Source organism: Salmo salar, chromosome 24 (genome assembly GCF_965601325.2).
Source record: "Salmo salar chromosome 24, fSalSal1, whole genome shotgun sequence".
Taxonomy (NCBI): Eukaryota; Metazoa; Chordata; class Actinopteri; order Salmoniformes; family Salmonidae; genus Salmo; species Salmo salar.
This window is the reverse complement of record NC_138314.1, coordinates 25,971,001-25,988,943: the sequence shown is the minus strand read 5'-3', so window position 1 is coordinate 25,988,943 and position 17,943 is coordinate 25,971,001. Positions and strand designations below refer to the sequence as shown.

Genomic DNA, 17,943 nt, shown 5'->3' with positions numbered 1-17,943 from the left:
TTCTGATTAGGGACATTCTTTCAAATCCGATACATTTTTCAAAAATCAACCCATTCCTCCTAGTTACCTAGTACAATGGCGCATCAATACCCTCTCATTGTTGCTGCAATACCAAAAATATCCAGACAATTAGTTTGCTTGTGCATAACCCTTTATTCATTCCAATGTCGGGCCAGTTAATGTAAGCCTATTTCATGTTTACTCATGTTTCCTCCCCAAGTAATCAAAAGGCAAATAAAATAACCTTCAAACAAAACTTATATAGTGTCTTTAAATTCCACCTTTTCACTCCTTATATAGCAAGCAATCAAAAGTATGCAAATCTCTAGCTTCACACTAAATATATTTGCAATACTGAATTGAAACCAGGGGGTAAAATGACAATGTTACAAATTGGACCGCACACTAGTTCTTTAAAGTAAAATGAGGAAAAGGACAGCAAAATGCCTGTGGTAAAAATGAAAAACTGAACAAATAGAAGAAAATTCATATGCATGGTCTAATAAATCAAACGAGGTCTACAGTGCATTTCTCAGCCACCAACACAACAGGTTTTCAAGCCTCTTTAATACAAGCGACACTGTATTCCTTGCATTTCCTCCAGACCATTAAGAGAATCAGACTCATGCAGAGGTTCTGCTATGTTCAGGCCATCACAGCATGAAGCTCAAATATAACATAACTTTCATTGGAAGGGTTTTTGTTAGTTTAGTATAAAAATAAAGTGGCACACTAATTATGCTCCCAACCAATGTTTCAGCAATGCTGGTTACTATACCCATTAAAATGTTTGGGAACAGTGTGCGTCTTTATTTTTTTAGTTTACGCTCAGTCTGCACCACTAAAAATGTTTGAGGTGTGCACCAGCTTCTGCCTTTTACCAGTTAAGTAGACATTTATTTGAAGACCAAATTCAGGGTTGACAGTGTTTGGACTCATTGGGTTCATTGGGTGTAACGTCCCTACAGCTGGCTGACTGCTACCCCAAATATAAAATGCATCCCTAAAACTTATTCCATTCTAATCAACCCTAAGTAGATCCTACTATGGTAAACTGATCAGTCTAACCCCAAAGTAAATCTTTGTTGTGGAACAAATCTTTGCACGCTCGCATTATTGTAGAATGCATAATAAACCAATTGCATGGTGTTCCAGTGAAGAAATAATGAGTGGGACTGTGGTGGAGGTATTACTTCCTTTGGCTACATACTAAACATGTTTTCTCCATTGCTTATAATTCTAAAATAGAGCTGCATGGAAAAATGACAGAGTGATAGCAGGAGATGGATCAAATAAAAAGTGTGAGGGTAAAGGGAGAAGTTTCAACTTCAGTGTAGTCTACTTTGTGTGAACCATGGAGGTGCTGAATAGAAGCTTCTGTTTCTTCTTCTTCTTTTTCCCTCCCTTTTCCTCTGAAAGAGAGTGAGGAATGAGATGAGTATGCAGTCTAACGCCATAAATATGTCAATCACAAGCAAAGACGCAGTGAAAGACTGACCAGGGATGACCAACGGCTGGGTTGGAGCAGTTGGACCTTGGTGCTGCAGCAGTGCCTCCTCAAAGGCCTGGCTGAAAGAGTTCTGGAAGCTCGGAACTGGGACCCGGTTACTCTCTCCATCACTCTCTCCATCGCTATCTGCCACTGGAGGAGCCAGCAGCATGTATGATGGAGCAGCACAGAAAAAGAGGAGTCAAACATGGTCCAACACTGCCCATTATTGACACTTCGCTGTCCAATATAGGTTTCAGCTGACAATACTTGTCTGGCCAACTGATTTGAGCAAGCACTAACAGACACAGGAGAAATGGAAGGCTTTAGATGTGTAGTTGTCACCTTTCTTTGAGGTGGTCCATGGCCCAGCATCTGCCCTGGCTTTCCCATCTCTCAGCATCTATACAGGGGAGAATAAGGGATGATGAGCAAAAAAGTCAGAAAGTTATACAAATTGTCTATTACTGGTCTACATTGTCAATATCCAAAGGCCGTGATACATCCTGACATCTAAGGTAATCAGTCCGTAATGAAAATAATACATGAAGGAGTGAGTAAATGAATGAGTTAGGCCAACAGACCTGAGCGAACGACATGCAGTTAGAGTCATCCTCCACACTGCCCACGCTGGGCACAGGGCTGTGTCCACTCAGACTGGGGAACATCAGCCCATCTGCAACAGGGAAATGGTGTTTTCAGTTCACAAGGCTCACATGTCCAAGGCACTGTTTGTAATGCGCTATATTTTGTCCAAAATATGAATGCCATGTCACAAAATCTATTGAGTCGCTAAGACGGGAACACTTAACATTTCTAAACCGATCAAAATGAAGGACATTTGAAAAAGCTGGTCTCACCAGAGACCGGGCTGGTGCTGAGGAATGAGGGAGGGGCTAACAGAAATTCAGGGTACACAGGTGGACTGCCATTATGAAGTGGGGACCCAAACGCCGGGAACTGCTGAAAATTCTCCAGCCCAATCTGCACCTCTGGATCTGAGAGAGAGATAGAAGACCGTAAACTTAAGATACCCCATCTGACCACAGGTTTTTAGTTACACATTCTACATTGAGAAACAACCTAAAGTAAAATGTACTCACATTTCCCCTGCTTCCTGTTCTCCTCCATCTCAATACGCCTCTCCCTACGCTTCTCATCCCTTTCTTTCTTTTGTCTAAGACGCTTTCTTTTCTCCAAGTCATCTGAGTCACATAAGAATGACGGAGAAAGAAGATATGGATATGAGGAGTAGTACTGTAACAATCCATGAATAGACTGTGTGTGTGTGTGTGTTAGGATATCTAACCTGCAAAGCTGTCCAGGGTCTCTTTGGACAGGGTGGGGGGGTGCAGGGCCAGCTCACAGATGCTGAACTCACAGGTGAGCGGCAGGTGAGCCAGGTAGCGGTGTCGACGGCGAATCTCCTTTAGCCAGTGAATGAAAACAATGAAATGAGCCAGAAGAAGAAAAAAAAGTATTGGTACATTTCATGAATAAACATACTTAAGTAGTATGTTACAGTTCTAATCACTTACCTCTGTGATAGTCTGCCCCTCAATCTCCACCACAGTGGCAGTGATGGTGTGAGGGCTGGCCTCCAGGCTGCCGTACTCACGCAGCAGACAGCGCACGTTCACTGGGTGCAAAAACATCTGCTGGCAGTCCTCCGCTGAAGGGAGAACGAAAGGAGTAAGTACAGAGACTGGACTTTTGATGACAATATAGATGACAAGGTAGGCATTGAGTGGAGAGACTGATGAAGACATTTTGCTAAAGGGTATCCTACCTTGGTAGAAGTAATAGGAGGGGCCATGCTCTGAGGTTTGGGTGTGCATTGTTTCAGCCTGGCTGGGAGGGTTCTCAGCAGGTTGGGGCTCTGGAGCTGCATCCTCAGTGGACTCCTCCAGCACTCTCTCCAGGAGCCCTTCAGGGAGCTCTGGTTCCTCACCAGGCGCCACCTCTGGGTCCTCCTCTGGAACCTCTGCTACCTCATCATCAAATGCAGAGGAGTATTGTAGCACCGGCTGGAAAGAGTAAAACACGGATAATCTCTCAGACCCAATAACATGGGCGAATTTGGAGAGTAATGTTACATAAAGGGGTTTTAAATGGCAACACTTACCTTGGTACTGCTGAAGATTGTCACTACCTCCTCAGGGGAGGGGAGGTCTGCCAGAGTGAGACTTGACAGTTCTAAGTTGTCCTTAGTACATGCCTTCTGGTGCTTCAGCAGAGCCGCCTCTCGCTCCTGGACCACAGCAGAGGAAAGAGGGGGTTAGTTCATGCTACCTAGGCCTATATGACTTGAACTAAGTTTGGGTAACAATGCAGTAGACACTACCTGTGTTTTAAATTACAAGCTAGTAGTTTGTCAGTGTTACCTGGAGACTGCACAGGGCACTCTGGATGAAGCAGGCTGTGGCATCCTCCTCCTGGGTGAGCTGAGCCTGCAAAACAAACTTCTCCTCAGCCACCAGGCCCAGTACCTGCTCTTGAGAGGCAAGCAGCAGCTTGGAGTACGGGCTCAGATGCACATCTACAACACAGGGGTACAACAACTCACATATAGCATACCACAGACACAGTTATATGGTAAACATTGTCATCATCCAACCTTGCCTTCTTTGCACTAACACCTGTCTTTTCTTACTAGCACTGACTTTGCTGATGGCTACCTTAATGAGGAAAAATGTACTCACTATGACTGATGTGGTTGTCTCACCTAACTACCTTAAGATGGATGCACTAACTATAAGTCACTGGATATTCAGACCGTCTGATAAAATGAAAAGCTCTCACCTCCAAAGCAAATAGGCTCCTCCACCTTCACCCACTGGGAGGTGGGCATGGCCACCAGAGCCCCCTTCTCCCTGCGCATTAGGCGCATGGTGATGAGGTCACCAACTGCATACTGCCTGGTCTCCATCGCAACCACACTGCAGTGAGATACGAGGGGATAGAGCATGTTACTAACCATTTTCAACCATAATATTGTATATCCCCTAAGGTGGCGATACAGAATTTTCTAATAAGGCTGTTTAACATCGCTCTCTCACTCTAACCTTTTGAGGTCGTCAGAGTGTACAGACTCATAACAGATGGGGCACTTGGACCAGCTCTTGTCACTGAGAGACAGGTAGTGCAGCATGCATGGCCAGCAGAAGATGTGGCCACAGCGGGTGATATGGGCCGCTACAGGGGGGTAGAGGCAGATGGGGCAGGAGGGAACCTCATGACTGTAGATGCGCTGGAGGGGGGAAATAATATTTGCATTAAAAGTCTAATAAGACGTGGCGATTTCAAGCCAAAGAGGTCTGGTGTACGGAACTAACCACTTGCTGCACACAGTCCCAGTTCACAAGAGTGTCTGGGTCAGTGAAGTGAGCCTTGTAGTCCTGGTCATCAGTCACCACAAACTGGCAGCTAAGGCACACAAAAAAAGACCAATTAGTTAATAAATAGCAGCCTAACAATTCATACTGTACAAAGTAGACTGAATTGATCAGGAGCTCACTTGGCCTGGAGGAAAAGCTCCTTGTTGAAGGGCTTATGCTTGTGGCCCCACTTGTTGTGGCGGCCCCAGTAGGAGTGTTTCTGTTCTCCTAGGCCACCATGGCCCCCACGAGGCTCAAACGTGAAGTTGAGCAAGTGGTTCAAACTGATCTTTTTGGGTCCAGCAAACTGAGCCGGGCTGAACTCGGCCCGGCGGCACTCTGCTACCTGGGGGAAGGGAGAAGAAAATTAGAGCCCAACTTTTCTGATTCACAGGTAGGAATAATAATATTCCAGTTAGATGTCCTACTGTATGTGGGTTGATGCTGCCTTGTTTCTACCGTTCAGTGACTCATAATTCTACCATTAATTTGTCAATAAGTGCAATTATATTGATATTAATTCAATGTGGGAATATACAAATATAGGACCTAACTAAGCTCTCTTTTTAATAGACTTTGATGTTATTCCATATCCAAAAAAGGATAAATAAATGTCAAGTCTTGTGAATGCTCACCTCTTCACGTCTTCCTCCACCTGTAATGCCATACTGCCGGGCTTCACCTCTCTGGGTAGGCCTCTTGTCAAAATTCTTGCTTTTCTGTGAATTGGTGCGACGAGGGCCAGGGAAACTGTCACTCTTGGGAAGAGAGGGCTCTCGCTTGCGGCTGTAGCGCTTAGAGCTTCCATTATTCTTACCATCTGGGGAGAATGAAAGGGGAAAATATGGAGAGTTATCATTCTAGCACAATTCCAGTGTTTCCCCTAGGACTTATTTCAGCAGTGGTACAGTTTGTGTGTTTTAAAGCCAATTTCCTGCAATAGTGGTGAGGAAGAGCTCTGCGGACCCTTCGTGTCCGGAAGCAATTTAGCCTTTCATTGTAGTCATTGCGCTCTGTAGAGTTGCTAATTTCTCAAGTTTTTCTTGGGTCAATTTACACCTGACATTCCTCGATTACTCATTATATGAATAAAGTCAGGGGCCTCCCGAGTGGTGCAGTGGTCTAAGGCAGTGCTAGCTGTGCCACTAGAGACCCTGGTTCGAGTCTATGCTCTGTCGCAGCTGGCCGCAACCGGGAGACCCATGAGGCGGCGCACAATTGGCCCAGCGTTGTCCAGGTTAGGGGAGGGTTTGGCCGGCAGTGATGTCCTTGTTCCACTCTAGCGACTCCTGTGGCGGGCCGGGCGCATGCACGCTGACACGGTCGCCAGGTGTACGGCGTTTCCTCAGACACATTGGTGCGGCTGGCTTCCGGGTTAAGCGGACATTGTGTCAAGAAGCAGCACGGCTTGGTTGGGTCGTGTTTCAGAGGACGCACGGCTCTCGACCTTCACCTCTCCCATGTCTGTACAGGAGTTGCAGCGATGAGGCAAGACTGTAACTACCAATTGCACACCACAAAATTGGGGAGAAAAAAAAAAGGTAAAGGTAAAAAGTATATATATTTTTTTTAATTAATAAGGTCCGATTTAACTCAGTTTAAAAAAGTTAAGGAAACATGACTGTACATATCTGTCTGTGTTAGCAAAATCACTACATATCCCATCGAGCCATGCGGGGAGAGGCTATCCGTTGTCACAGTTCCAAGACCAGTCAGAAACGTCCAGCTAACCTTACGCCAAAGACGCCGATGGACCTCAAAATTTTACTTGGATCCGCATCTTACAACAGTCATGACTATTCAACAAAAAATATTTGTATTATTTAGTTACATCATTGTATAACTAGCAAAGGAGTTTTGGCAATGAGGACAAAAACTAATTCAGGAGACAGATTGTCGTTTTTAATATCCCTAATATCAGGAGCTGGCAGCGAAACGGTTGACTGAAACGAATCAAAAGATATCTATTTAAAAGAGGGTGAATCAATATACAATCCCGAAATCAGCTGTAACTGTCAATAGTAAAACAAAGCATAAAATGACGCTAAATCCAGAAAATGTACGGTGAAATCGCTTCTGAACACTGTATACTCCTCCCCACTCTATTCTACACATTTTGCCATAGGGCCCAAGAGGAAATGTACAGGTTTAAATGCCAGATTCCTGCAATTCTACAAATTTTGCCATGGCTTCTGGCTTGTTTTTAATGCTATTTTAGTGACTCAAACGGGGACCTCATGCAATGCTTCTTAGTTCTCTCATCTAATAAAAAAATATATTAGGTCCTTTATTGTTGAGATATTTTATATCTGGTTTTAGTTGTTTAAGTTCACACTGAAAATGATTTATCACAAAAATTATTTTCAAAAAGCATTTTTTGCAGTGCCTGCCCGCAGCTGCTAAATTAATATAGGTGGGTTGGCTGACAACGTCACGAAAACGTTGTGCGCGCTTCAATGGGGCAGAAGTCAGCGTGTTGCTGGGATTCTGTAATGCCAGATTGCTAGCAAGATTATAAAGAAACCCTGCCATGTGGGGACTAGTAAGGTGGCTCATTTCATCCTGTTCTTGATACCATGTCTTGTTTTGAGGAGCAAAATTAATGCAAATTAATTACTTAAAAATCATACAATGTGATTTTCTGGATTTTTGTTTTAGATTCCGTCTCTCACAGTTGAAGTGTACCTATGATAAAAATGACAGACCTCTACATGCTTTGTAAATAGGAAAACCTGCAAAATTGGCAGTGTATCAAATACTTGTTCTCCCCACTGTATGTAAATGAAATAAGCTTTTTATTTGTAATACATTAGAAATATTTCTAAAAACCTGTTTTTGCTTCGTCATTATGGGGTATTGTGAGTAGATTGATTTAAATTGATGTTTCCTCATCAATTTTAGAATAAGGCTGTAACGTAACAAAATGTGGAAAAAGTCAAGGGGTCTGAATACTTTCCGAACGCACTGTATCATTCACCAGCCACATTGGCAGAGCACACAAGAGCATACAGAGCATTTGGTAGAAGGAAAAAACAATTATATCCAAAGCCCACATGTAGAAGTTGGTCAAATTGACAAGAAAGGCTACTAAAAGATGACTTTGTCCTTGTTTCTTAGCCAGTTGCATCGTTTGTCACATGCTAGGTTGTTTTTCAATGTTAGTTTGAGTTTGCTGCAACTGTCTGCTGCTAGTGGTGCACAACTCCAGGATTTTGAGTCGACTCCTGTGGTTGGAGTCTACTCTTGCTCCCACTCCCAAAACACACTGAAAAAGATGCGCATACAGCACCTTGTTATTGCAGAGTCCTACTAGGAAGACTACATTTGCATTCTAGAGAACTGATATGAGCATGATGCTGCCCATTTGCTCATCAACTTAGACTATAAAAAAGGCCTATTTCGTTTGAATATAGAAGGTGCTGTGTAGGAACTAGTATATTTCAGTGATATTTCTGCTGTGTGCAGCCTTGACGGATCCCATGGAATGATGCGGTGCATGCTGATAAGCCTGTTCTTTGCCATGTCATAGCCCTATTCAGACGGGTATTACTAGAGACGGTTTTGTATTTATTAACCAAGCATGTGCATTATGCCAGAGGACGATTCACACAGGATTCGTTTTTCCAAACTGAATTGTGATACATTTTTTTTCTCTCCAATTGAATTGGCTTATGACTGAAGCCTACTGTATAGGGTTTTACTGTAGGAGTGAAGATATTCCAATGTCATGTCTAGATTTTTTAAATTATTATTAAACCTTTATTTAACCAGGAAAGGCTCATTGAGATTTAAAATCTCTTTTTCAAGAGCGTCCTGGCCAAGATAGGCAGCACCAAGTCATTACAAAAATTACAGACAAACATGAAAAACTACAAATAATCTAGTAAAAACCATAGAATTCACAAGAGTATAACAAAATCAAAAACAGCAAATTAAAAACATTGACAGGTCAGGGAATCAGTCTCAAGATCATTCATCAGTGATTTAAAAATACCAAATCGGGACAAGTTCTTCCAGTTTAAAAGTATTTTGTAAGGCATTCCAAGACGATGGAGCAGAGTACATAAAAGCCCTTTTACCAAATTCAGTTCTGACATTTGGAACAGTTAGCAGGATAAAGTCCCTCGAACGAAGAGAGTACCCACCACATTTCTGAACAATAAAAATGCCCAAATAAAAAGGTAGTAAACCCAAAATGGCTTTGTAAATAAAAGTATACCAGTGACTGAGCCTACGAGTGACTAGAGAAGGCCAGCCAACCCTGGTATACAAAGTGCAGTGGTGCGTAAGGGTTTTGCAGTTTAAAATAAATCTCAAAGTGCCATGGTAAAGGGTGTCAATTGATCTCAAACACTGAGCGGAAGCATTCATATATAAAATATCCCCATAGTCTAGTAAAGCCATAAATGTAGCTGATACTAGCCTCCTTCTGGCTTCAAAAGAAAAACAGGCCTTATTCCTAAAATAAAATCCCAATTTCAGCTTCAATTTTTTTGTAAGTTGTTGAATATGCAATTTAAAAGAGAGGCCGTCATCAATTAAAATTCCAAGATATTTATATGCGTTACAGTCTCAATGCCCTGACAGGTAGTAATGGGTGAAAAGTTCAAAGGTCTATTTCTTGCTTTAGAAAACACCATTAGTTTAGTTTTGTCAGTATTGAGGATAAGCTTCAATTGACACAAGGTATGTTGAACAGTATAAAAAGCATTTTACAAGTTCTGGAAAGCTTTTGGAAGAGACGAGGCACAACAGTAAATAACAGTATCATCAGCATAAAAATGAAGTTGCACATTTTGGACATTTTTGTCTAAATTATTTATATAAATAGTGAATAAGAGAGGACCAAGTACAAAGCCTTGGGGCACACCATTACAGACAGACAATTTAACAGCCATAAGCCCATCAAATTGAGTGCACTGAGTTCTATCAGACAGATAGTTAGCAAACCATGCAACTGCATGCTCTGAAAGACCTACACTCGACAATCTCTGCCTCAGTATAGCATGATCAACTGTATCAAAAGCCTTAGAGAGATCAATAAAAAGTGAGACACAGTGCTGTTTTTTGTCAAGGGCTTCAGTGATATCATTTAAAACCTTCATGGCTGCTGTAATTGTGCTATGCTTCTTCCTGGAGCCCGATTGATACATTGATAAAATAGAGTTAGAAATAAAAACTCTTTTAGCTGTTCATTCACAAGGGTTTCAAGTATTTTCACCAGGGGTGACAGCTTTGAGACTGGCCTATAATTATTTTAAAGAGTTGGATCTCCCCCTTTTAAAAGTGGTAGGACAAATGCTGATTTCCAGATCTTTGGAATTTCATTCCATTCCAGGGTTAGATTGAACAGATATGTAAGTGGTTCAGCTATGACATCAGCTGCCAGATTTAAAAAGCAGGGATCAAGAAGATCAGGACCTGCAGGATTTCTCTGATCTAAGGATTTCAGGGCTTTATGTACCACCTGCACTGAGAATGGCAAAAAGCTAAAGGTTTGACCAGCTCTCGCTGGTTCATCCACACAGGGTTGGACAGAGACAGAGGACACTGAATCAAACAGCCTACCAGATGATACAAAGTGCTCATTGAAACAATTCTGCATTTCAGTTTTGTCATATACAGCAACAAAGTCCTTCAATACACATGACGGTAATTCATTAACATTACCAGACATAGACTTAATAGCCTTCCAAAACTTTCTAGGGTCATTCAGGTTATCAGTGGTAACAGACAAAATATTCAGACTTGGCCTTCCTGAGAAGAGAAGAACACTTGTTTCGTAACTGCCTAAAAATAAGCCAATCAGCATCAGAACACGATTTCCTTGCTTTAGCCCAGGCTAGATTACAGTCGTGAATAATACAAGACAGCTCAGAAGAAAAACATGGATTATCCCGCACTTTAACCCTGGACCTTTGGAATGGAGCATGTCTGTTTACTATTTGGAGAAAACCATCATGAAAGAATTTCCAGGCAGTTTCCACATCAGGGATAAGATCAATCTTGTTCCAGTCAAAATAAAACAAATCATGAAGGAAAGCCTGCTCATTAAAACACTTCAAATTTCTCTTAGGAATAAAGCGTGGGTTTGTCTTAGGAACCTTAGTATTTCTAACAGCAACAACAGCACAATGGTCACTTAAATCATTACAAAAAACACCAACTGCTGAATATTTATGTGGAACATTTGTCAATATCAAATCAATCAGGGTAGATTTTTCTGGGCATTTAAGATTTGGGCGAGTGGGTGAGTTAATCAACTGGGTAAGATTCATAGCATTACAAAACATTTTTAAATCATCAGACTTGGCTTTAACCAACACCAGTTGAGATCACCAATCAAGATAATTTCACTGTTAAGAAGTTTAGACATAAGGTTCATCAGAGAAGAAAATGCATCACCGAGAGCAGAGGGGGTCTATAAACAGCCAATCACAGTTATAGAGAGACCCTTTGAAACCTCAATATTCAAAGCAAGAAATTCCAACTGTTTACAAATAGTTAGACTTTTCTACACTTACAGGGATTTTAGTTTTTACATATATAGCCACACCCCCACCTTTCTTAACTCGATCAGTACGATAAACATTGTAACCACTTATACAAATATCCTTATCAAGAACAGACTTGCTGAGCCAGGTTTCAGAAAACACAATTACATCAGCATCAGTTGATTTAGCCCAAATCCTAACCCCATCCATTTTTGACAACAGGCTGCGTACATTTAAATGAAAAACACCAAAACCAGATCTAGATTTAAAATCAGAGGGGGTTTGGAGACATTGCATATCAGGGCCAGGGTTAGGCTGCACGTTACCTGATATCAACAATAGAAGAATAACTAGGCACCTCTGTTTAATAACTTTGCACGGCTTCTCTTTTTTAAGAGACCTACAGCAAGCGAATTCTACAAGTGAGTTTCCCGACAATACAAAACAGCCATTTAAAACCATTAGACTTTGGTAGTGACACAAATTCGTACTGTTCACATCATGCCACAAATGCATCGGCACTTGGACGAGTGGACCGAGTGAAAAAGAGCGAGTTCCTGCAGACAAAATGTCTAATGGACAGGAGAGCACATTGTCAGATGTACTCACCCAGTGGCAATGTTCGTTTTCTCCAGAGTTCAGTAACGTCAGTGCACAAAGCAATACCACGAAAATTGTCATTTTCTCTGAGAAATGTAAAAAAATAGAGGCCAAGGAAGTTAAGAGGAGAGAGGGACAGCGTGTATGTATGAGTCTAAATGTGGGTGTTTGCGCGTGTGAGTAGATTGGGTGTTGAGGTCGATTGAGAGAACGGGTTGGGGATTGATGAGCTGTCACTGACAGCCAGGTAAAGAGCAAAAAGGATTCATACCCCTTGACTTAAACCACATTTTGTTATGTTACAGCCTGAATTCAAAATGTATTAAATAGATGTTCTCACACATCTACACACAATACCCCATGACAAATTGAAAATGTTCTAAGAAATGTATGTAAATGTATTAAATGAAATACATAAATATTTAATTTAATTTGTATTATTGACTGTATGTTTTGTTTATTCCATGTGTAACTCTGTGTTGTTGTATGTGTCGAATTGCTATGCTTTATCTTGGCCAGGTCACAAATGAGAACTTGTTTTCAACTAGCCTACCTGGTAAAATAAAGGTGAAATAAAATCAAAATAAACATAAGTATTCACACCCCTGAGTCAATACATGTTAGAATCACCTTAGGCAGCGATTACAGCTGTGAGTCTTTCTGGATAAGTCTAAGAGCTTTGCATACCTGGATTGTATATTATTTGCCCTTTATTCTTTTCAATACTCTTCAAGCTCTGTCAAATTGGTTGTTGATCATTGCAAGACAAACATTTTCAAGTCTTGCCATAGATTTATGCAGATTTAAGTCAAAACTGTAACTCAGCCACTCAGGAACTTTCACTGTCTTCTTGGTAAGCAACTCCAGTGTAGATTTGGCCTTGTTGAAGGTTATCGTCCTGCTGAAAGGTGAATTTGTCTCCCAGTCTCTGGTGTAAAACAGACTGAACAAGGTTTAACTAAGATTTTGCCCATGCTTAGCTCCATTCCGTTTCTTTTTATCCTCCCCAGTCCTTAATGATTACAAGCATACCCATAACATGATCCAGCCACAACTACAGTTGAACATATGGAGAGTGGTACTTAGTAAATGTGTTGCATTTGCCCCAAACATAACACTTTGTATTCAGGACAAAAAGTTAATTGCTTTGCAAATAATTTTTTTGCAGTATTGGTTAGTAGCTTTACATTATTTTTTTAATATGTAAAAAAAAAAATAAACATAATTCCACTGACATTATGGGGTTTTGTAGTCAGTGACAAAATAAATTCTAAATTTAACCCATTTAAAATGTGTGTTGTAACCCAAAATGTGGAAAAAAGTCAAGGGGTGAATACTTTCTGAAGGCAATGTATCTAAAAGACGACAATACTGAAAGGCCTATTGGTGAAAAGTAAACAAAATCCTGCCAGCCATCTCATTTTCAAAAAATCCTAGACAAAGTAAACATTGAGCAAACTGTGCAAGCTGATATTTAAAACCCACATGACTAGCACTGGGTGGGCTGTATGGACTTAAGCACAAGCCAGAACAAGTCAACTCATAAATGCATACATTTAAAGTGATAGATCACTCTAAAATCAAAGTTGTCAGGAGTTGTTGGACCTGTTGTGTAGCTCCTGTTAAAAACCTATGCCTCAGTCCCAAATGAATGGCAAAGGGAGACAATCTACAATGCTAAAACTAGATGGTGTCCCCCACTGTCTAGGGCCTTTATAACTCACTTTTACCCAATGCATAGACACTAACTACATTAGCGCCTAATGACAATAGTATCTGGTGGCCGGGGGTTTTGTTAAGGGCCCCGAAGCTCGTTCCGAAAGTTAAAACGCATCGCTTGCGGTTCGGTTATGGAAACATAAGTAACTTATCTTTCATATCAGCAAAAAATAATATTCTAAAAAATGTGACAATTACTACACACCTTTATAGGGTAAGGATTCCCACTCGGCCATACTTCGATGCTACTGCGCTTGTTTACAGAAAACAGACAGAAGACAGAGATATACCTGTGCCAATTAGCTATCTGCATGTTCGAACACCTGTGTGTAAACTAAAGACTGACCCTACAAACGTGTTGTCACAAAAAAAATACTGTTGGCTGCAACTGTTATAAAACAGTGTACATTAAGTGTATATTTCGCATTTGTGAAATTATTTTGATGTGATATGAAAGTAGAGGGCTTTAGATTTCTAGAACCTTAACGCAATTGAGAATCAATTCACATGTCGATGGAGTATTTAGCCGTTTTGGCTGCCAGAACAATTCACCTCTAAACAGAACATGTAAGGTCCTTGGACTATAAGTTGTAATGTAAGGCTACTTTAGTCCATTATTGGGCTAGCTCACTTTTAACTCCACCAGCCCCTGGTGTTAAGTAAGCACTCAGTGTATGCATGAAACAGACCCTTTGAATAACTAGATTCTCAACTGAACAATAGTTAACCTGTGGTTAGATATATCAGCGTTATTTATTGAATATACAGTACCAGTCAAAAGTTTGGACACACCTACTCTTTCAAGGGTTTCATTATTTTTACTATTTTCTACACTGTAGAATAATATTGAAGACATCAAAACTATGAAATAACACATATGGAATCATGTAGTAACCAAATAAAGTGTTAAATCAAAATAGATTTTAGATTCTTCAAAGTAGCCACCCTTTGCCTTGACAGATTTGCACACACTTGGCATTCTCTCAACCAGCTTCAAGAGTTGATCACCTGGAATGCTTTTCCTACAGTCTTGAAGTAGTTTCCACATATGCTGAGCACTTGTTGACTACTTTTCCTTCAGTCTGCAATCCAACTCATCCCAAACCATCTCAAATTGGGTCGAGGTCGGGTGATTGTGGAGGCCAGGTCATCTGACGCAGCACTCCATCACTCTCCTTCTTGGTCAAATAGACCTTACACAGCCTAGAGGTGTGTTTTGGGTCATTGTCGTGTTGAAAAACAAATGATAGGCCCACTAAGCGCAAAACCGGATGGGATGGCGTATCGCTGCAGAATGCTGTGGTAGCCATGTTGGTTAAGTACCTTAAATTTTAAATAAATCACTGACCGTGTCACCAACAAAGCACCCCAATACCATCACACATCCAGAGATAATCTGTTCACCTATTCTGCGTCTCACAAACACAGAGTGGTTGGAACAAAATAACTCAAATTTGGAATCATCAGACCAAATTACAGATTTCCACAGGTCTAATGTTCAATGCTTGTGTTTCTTGGCCCAAGCAAGTCTCTTATTATTCGTGTCCTTCAGTGGTTTCTTTGCAGCAATTCGACCATGAAGGTCTGATTCACACATTCTCCTCTGAACAGTTTATTTTTTATTGAACCTTTATGCATGATGTTGAGATGTGTCTGTTACTTGAACTCTGAGAAGCATTTATTTGGGCTGCAATCTGAGGTGCAGTTAATTGCCGATTTCTGAGGCTGGTAACTAATGAACTTATCCTCTGCAGCAGAGGTAACTATGGGTCTTCCTTTCCTGTGGCGGTCCTCATGAGAGCCAGTTTCATCATAGCGCTTGATGGTTTTTGCAACTGCACTTGAAGAAACTTTCAAAGTTCTTAAAATGTTCAGGATTGACTTAAAGTAATAATGGACTGTGGTTTATCTTTGCTTATTTGAGCTGCTCTTGCTATAATATGGACTTGGTCTTTTACCAAATAGGGCCATCTTCTGTATACCAACCCTACCTTGTCACAACACAACTGATTGGCTTAAACGCATTAAGGAAAGAAATTCCACAAATTAACTTTGAACATGGCACACCTGTTAATTGAAATGCATTCCAGGTGACTACCTTGAAGCTGGTTGAGAGAATGCCAAGCACATGCAAAGCTGTCAAAGGCAAAGGGTGGCTATTTGAAGAATCTCAAATATATTTTGATTTGTTTAACACTTTTTTGGTTACTAAATGATTCCATGTGTTATTTCATAGTTTTGACATCTTCACTATTATTCCACAATGTAGAAAACAGTAAAAATAAAGAAAAACCATTGAATGAGTTGGTGTCCCCAAACCTTTGACTTGTTTGTACTGTATATGTGTAGAATTCTATGGAATGTGCAAATATCCTTAACTTAAGCATTGGAATCTTGGTGAATGTTTAAATGTTGGGTGTGTTCATAACTTCAATGTGGAGTGCCAGAGGGCGCTCTGGTCGTTGGTAAATTCTGAGTTTCGCTCTCGGAGCACACACAAAACGCTCTGACGGAGGAGTAGGGTTGATCTGAGCGTTCTGACCTCACAACGGCAAGCTAGCTGGCTGACTTGCTAGCTACTTCCAGACACAAATGAGAGACCACCTCACTCTGAACATTTTACTCAACCTAGCAGAGCTTGTTAGGCTGTTATGTTATCCAGAGCATTGGTGACTAACTGCAACTGGCAACAATTGAAATACGCTTTTTTTTTCAGATTTCTTTACCGACTCGGGCTCCCGAGTGGCGCAGCGGTCTAAGGCACTGCATCACAGTGCTAGAGGCATCACTGTAGACCCCGGTTCAATCCCGGGCTGTATCACAACCGGTCGTGATCGGGAATCCCATAGGGCAGGCCAAAATTTGCCCAGCGTCGTCCTGGTTTGGGTTTTGCTGTGTAGACAGTCATTGTAAATAGGAATTTGTTCTTAACGGTCTTGCCTAGTAAAATAAAATACTGACACCGTCAACGGGTGTTGAGCGTTCGTAAATACCTCAGTTATTCTTAACTCTTGCACATTCAGACGAGACTGGTCTGAAATCGGATAGCCAGAGCGAACGCACCCGTTCTGTCAAGACACGTCATCTCCCATATCAAGTAAACAAACCATGCACTACTACTAGGCCAGCGTTAAAGCTAGCTAACTAGTTAGCAAGCTAAGACAACGTTGGGTGGGTCGTTAAACCAGTCAGGAAAGATGAACTAGGATTTGGTTCGAATTATTAATGTTCACCTGTTTTCGGTTTAGATTCGCCAGCTGTTGGGCCTGTAGAACGCGGAACCTTGTTGCTGTTGGCATTGCTGTTTGGATTCTTCTCCATAGTTGTCTCCTTTCTGCGAGAGGTATTTAGGCCGAACTCCAGGGAGAGAGCGTCCGAGCGCTCTAGCATTAAATGGGGCAAAGGGAGAGGAGACCGGGTTGTTGCGACTGCGGGTCAGGCCCTGATTCATTTCTGTCAAACACAGAAACTCCATCACGGCGACATATTGACAACAAAACAAACAAGAGAAAAATAGAGACACAATTTAGGCGTCTCAGTAATGGAGGCTGTGTCGAAAGAGAAAACGAAGGCTCACACCACGGGGCCAAGACCCCGTAAAGTTCTGCTTTTTCGCGTTCTGGGAAACACTTGGCCCCAACAAGGCGTCGACCGTTCTCCAAGGTCTGTCCAAACGGACACTTGTGCAGTTTTCCACCAAAAATATGATCGCATGGACGATCTCCTACTAATGGCAACAGGAACCATAAAGACCCCGTTGAGATCGGCGTGTTTGTTCTTTTGTATGGGGAGGGATTATGGGAAATGTAGTAACAACCCAACATTTTTGAACTCATCGATAGCTAACATTAATAATTAACATAGCAGGTTAGGATAACTAACGTGGAAGACTGAAGCTGTGTTCGAATCTTTATTTATTTATTATTATTTTGTATTATTCATAATACAAAAATCAACTTACATTGCTACATCAAACATGTCTAACAAAACAAAACACAGGTATTAACAAGAAAATACTCAAACATACAAAAAATATCAATAAAATAAAACAAAATAAACAATTTTAGCGCAATTCTATTCACTCTGAAAAAAATCTTATAATAATGATTCAGGAAAATGTTATTCTTGTTGTTATTCGCTAGGGTTAATGTTTTAATAAGATAGTTGAATTCAATCAGAAAAATGTGTAATTGTGGTATAGAATTTTGGAATTTTTGTTTGTGTATGAAGTATTTGGCAACCAGAATTTAAAAAATTACAATAA

At 41.0% G+C, this 17,943-nt stretch overlaps 1 protein-coding gene across 1 annotated transcript; it reads right to left on the bottom strand.

Moving 5' to 3' along the window:
* Window positions 1-133: 133 nt before the first annotated feature.
* Window positions 134-17,448, bottom strand: LOC100195536 (ring finger protein 10). The gene is given in 17 exon segments (NM_001140565.1): window positions 134-1,412; window positions 1,499-1,642; window positions 1,835-1,892; window positions 2,074-2,165; window positions 2,350-2,487; window positions 2,593-2,694; window positions 2,799-2,916; window positions 3,028-3,161; window positions 3,279-3,516; window positions 3,615-3,740; window positions 3,874-4,028; window positions 4,292-4,428; window positions 4,555-4,739; window positions 4,825-4,915; window positions 5,007-5,212; window positions 5,502-5,686; window positions 16,913-17,448. Coding segments are annotated over 17 exon segments (2,340 nt in total). The 5' UTR covers window positions 17,070-17,448; the 3' UTR covers window positions 134-1,338.
* Between the last annotated feature and the right edge of the window lie 495 nt (window positions 17,449-17,943).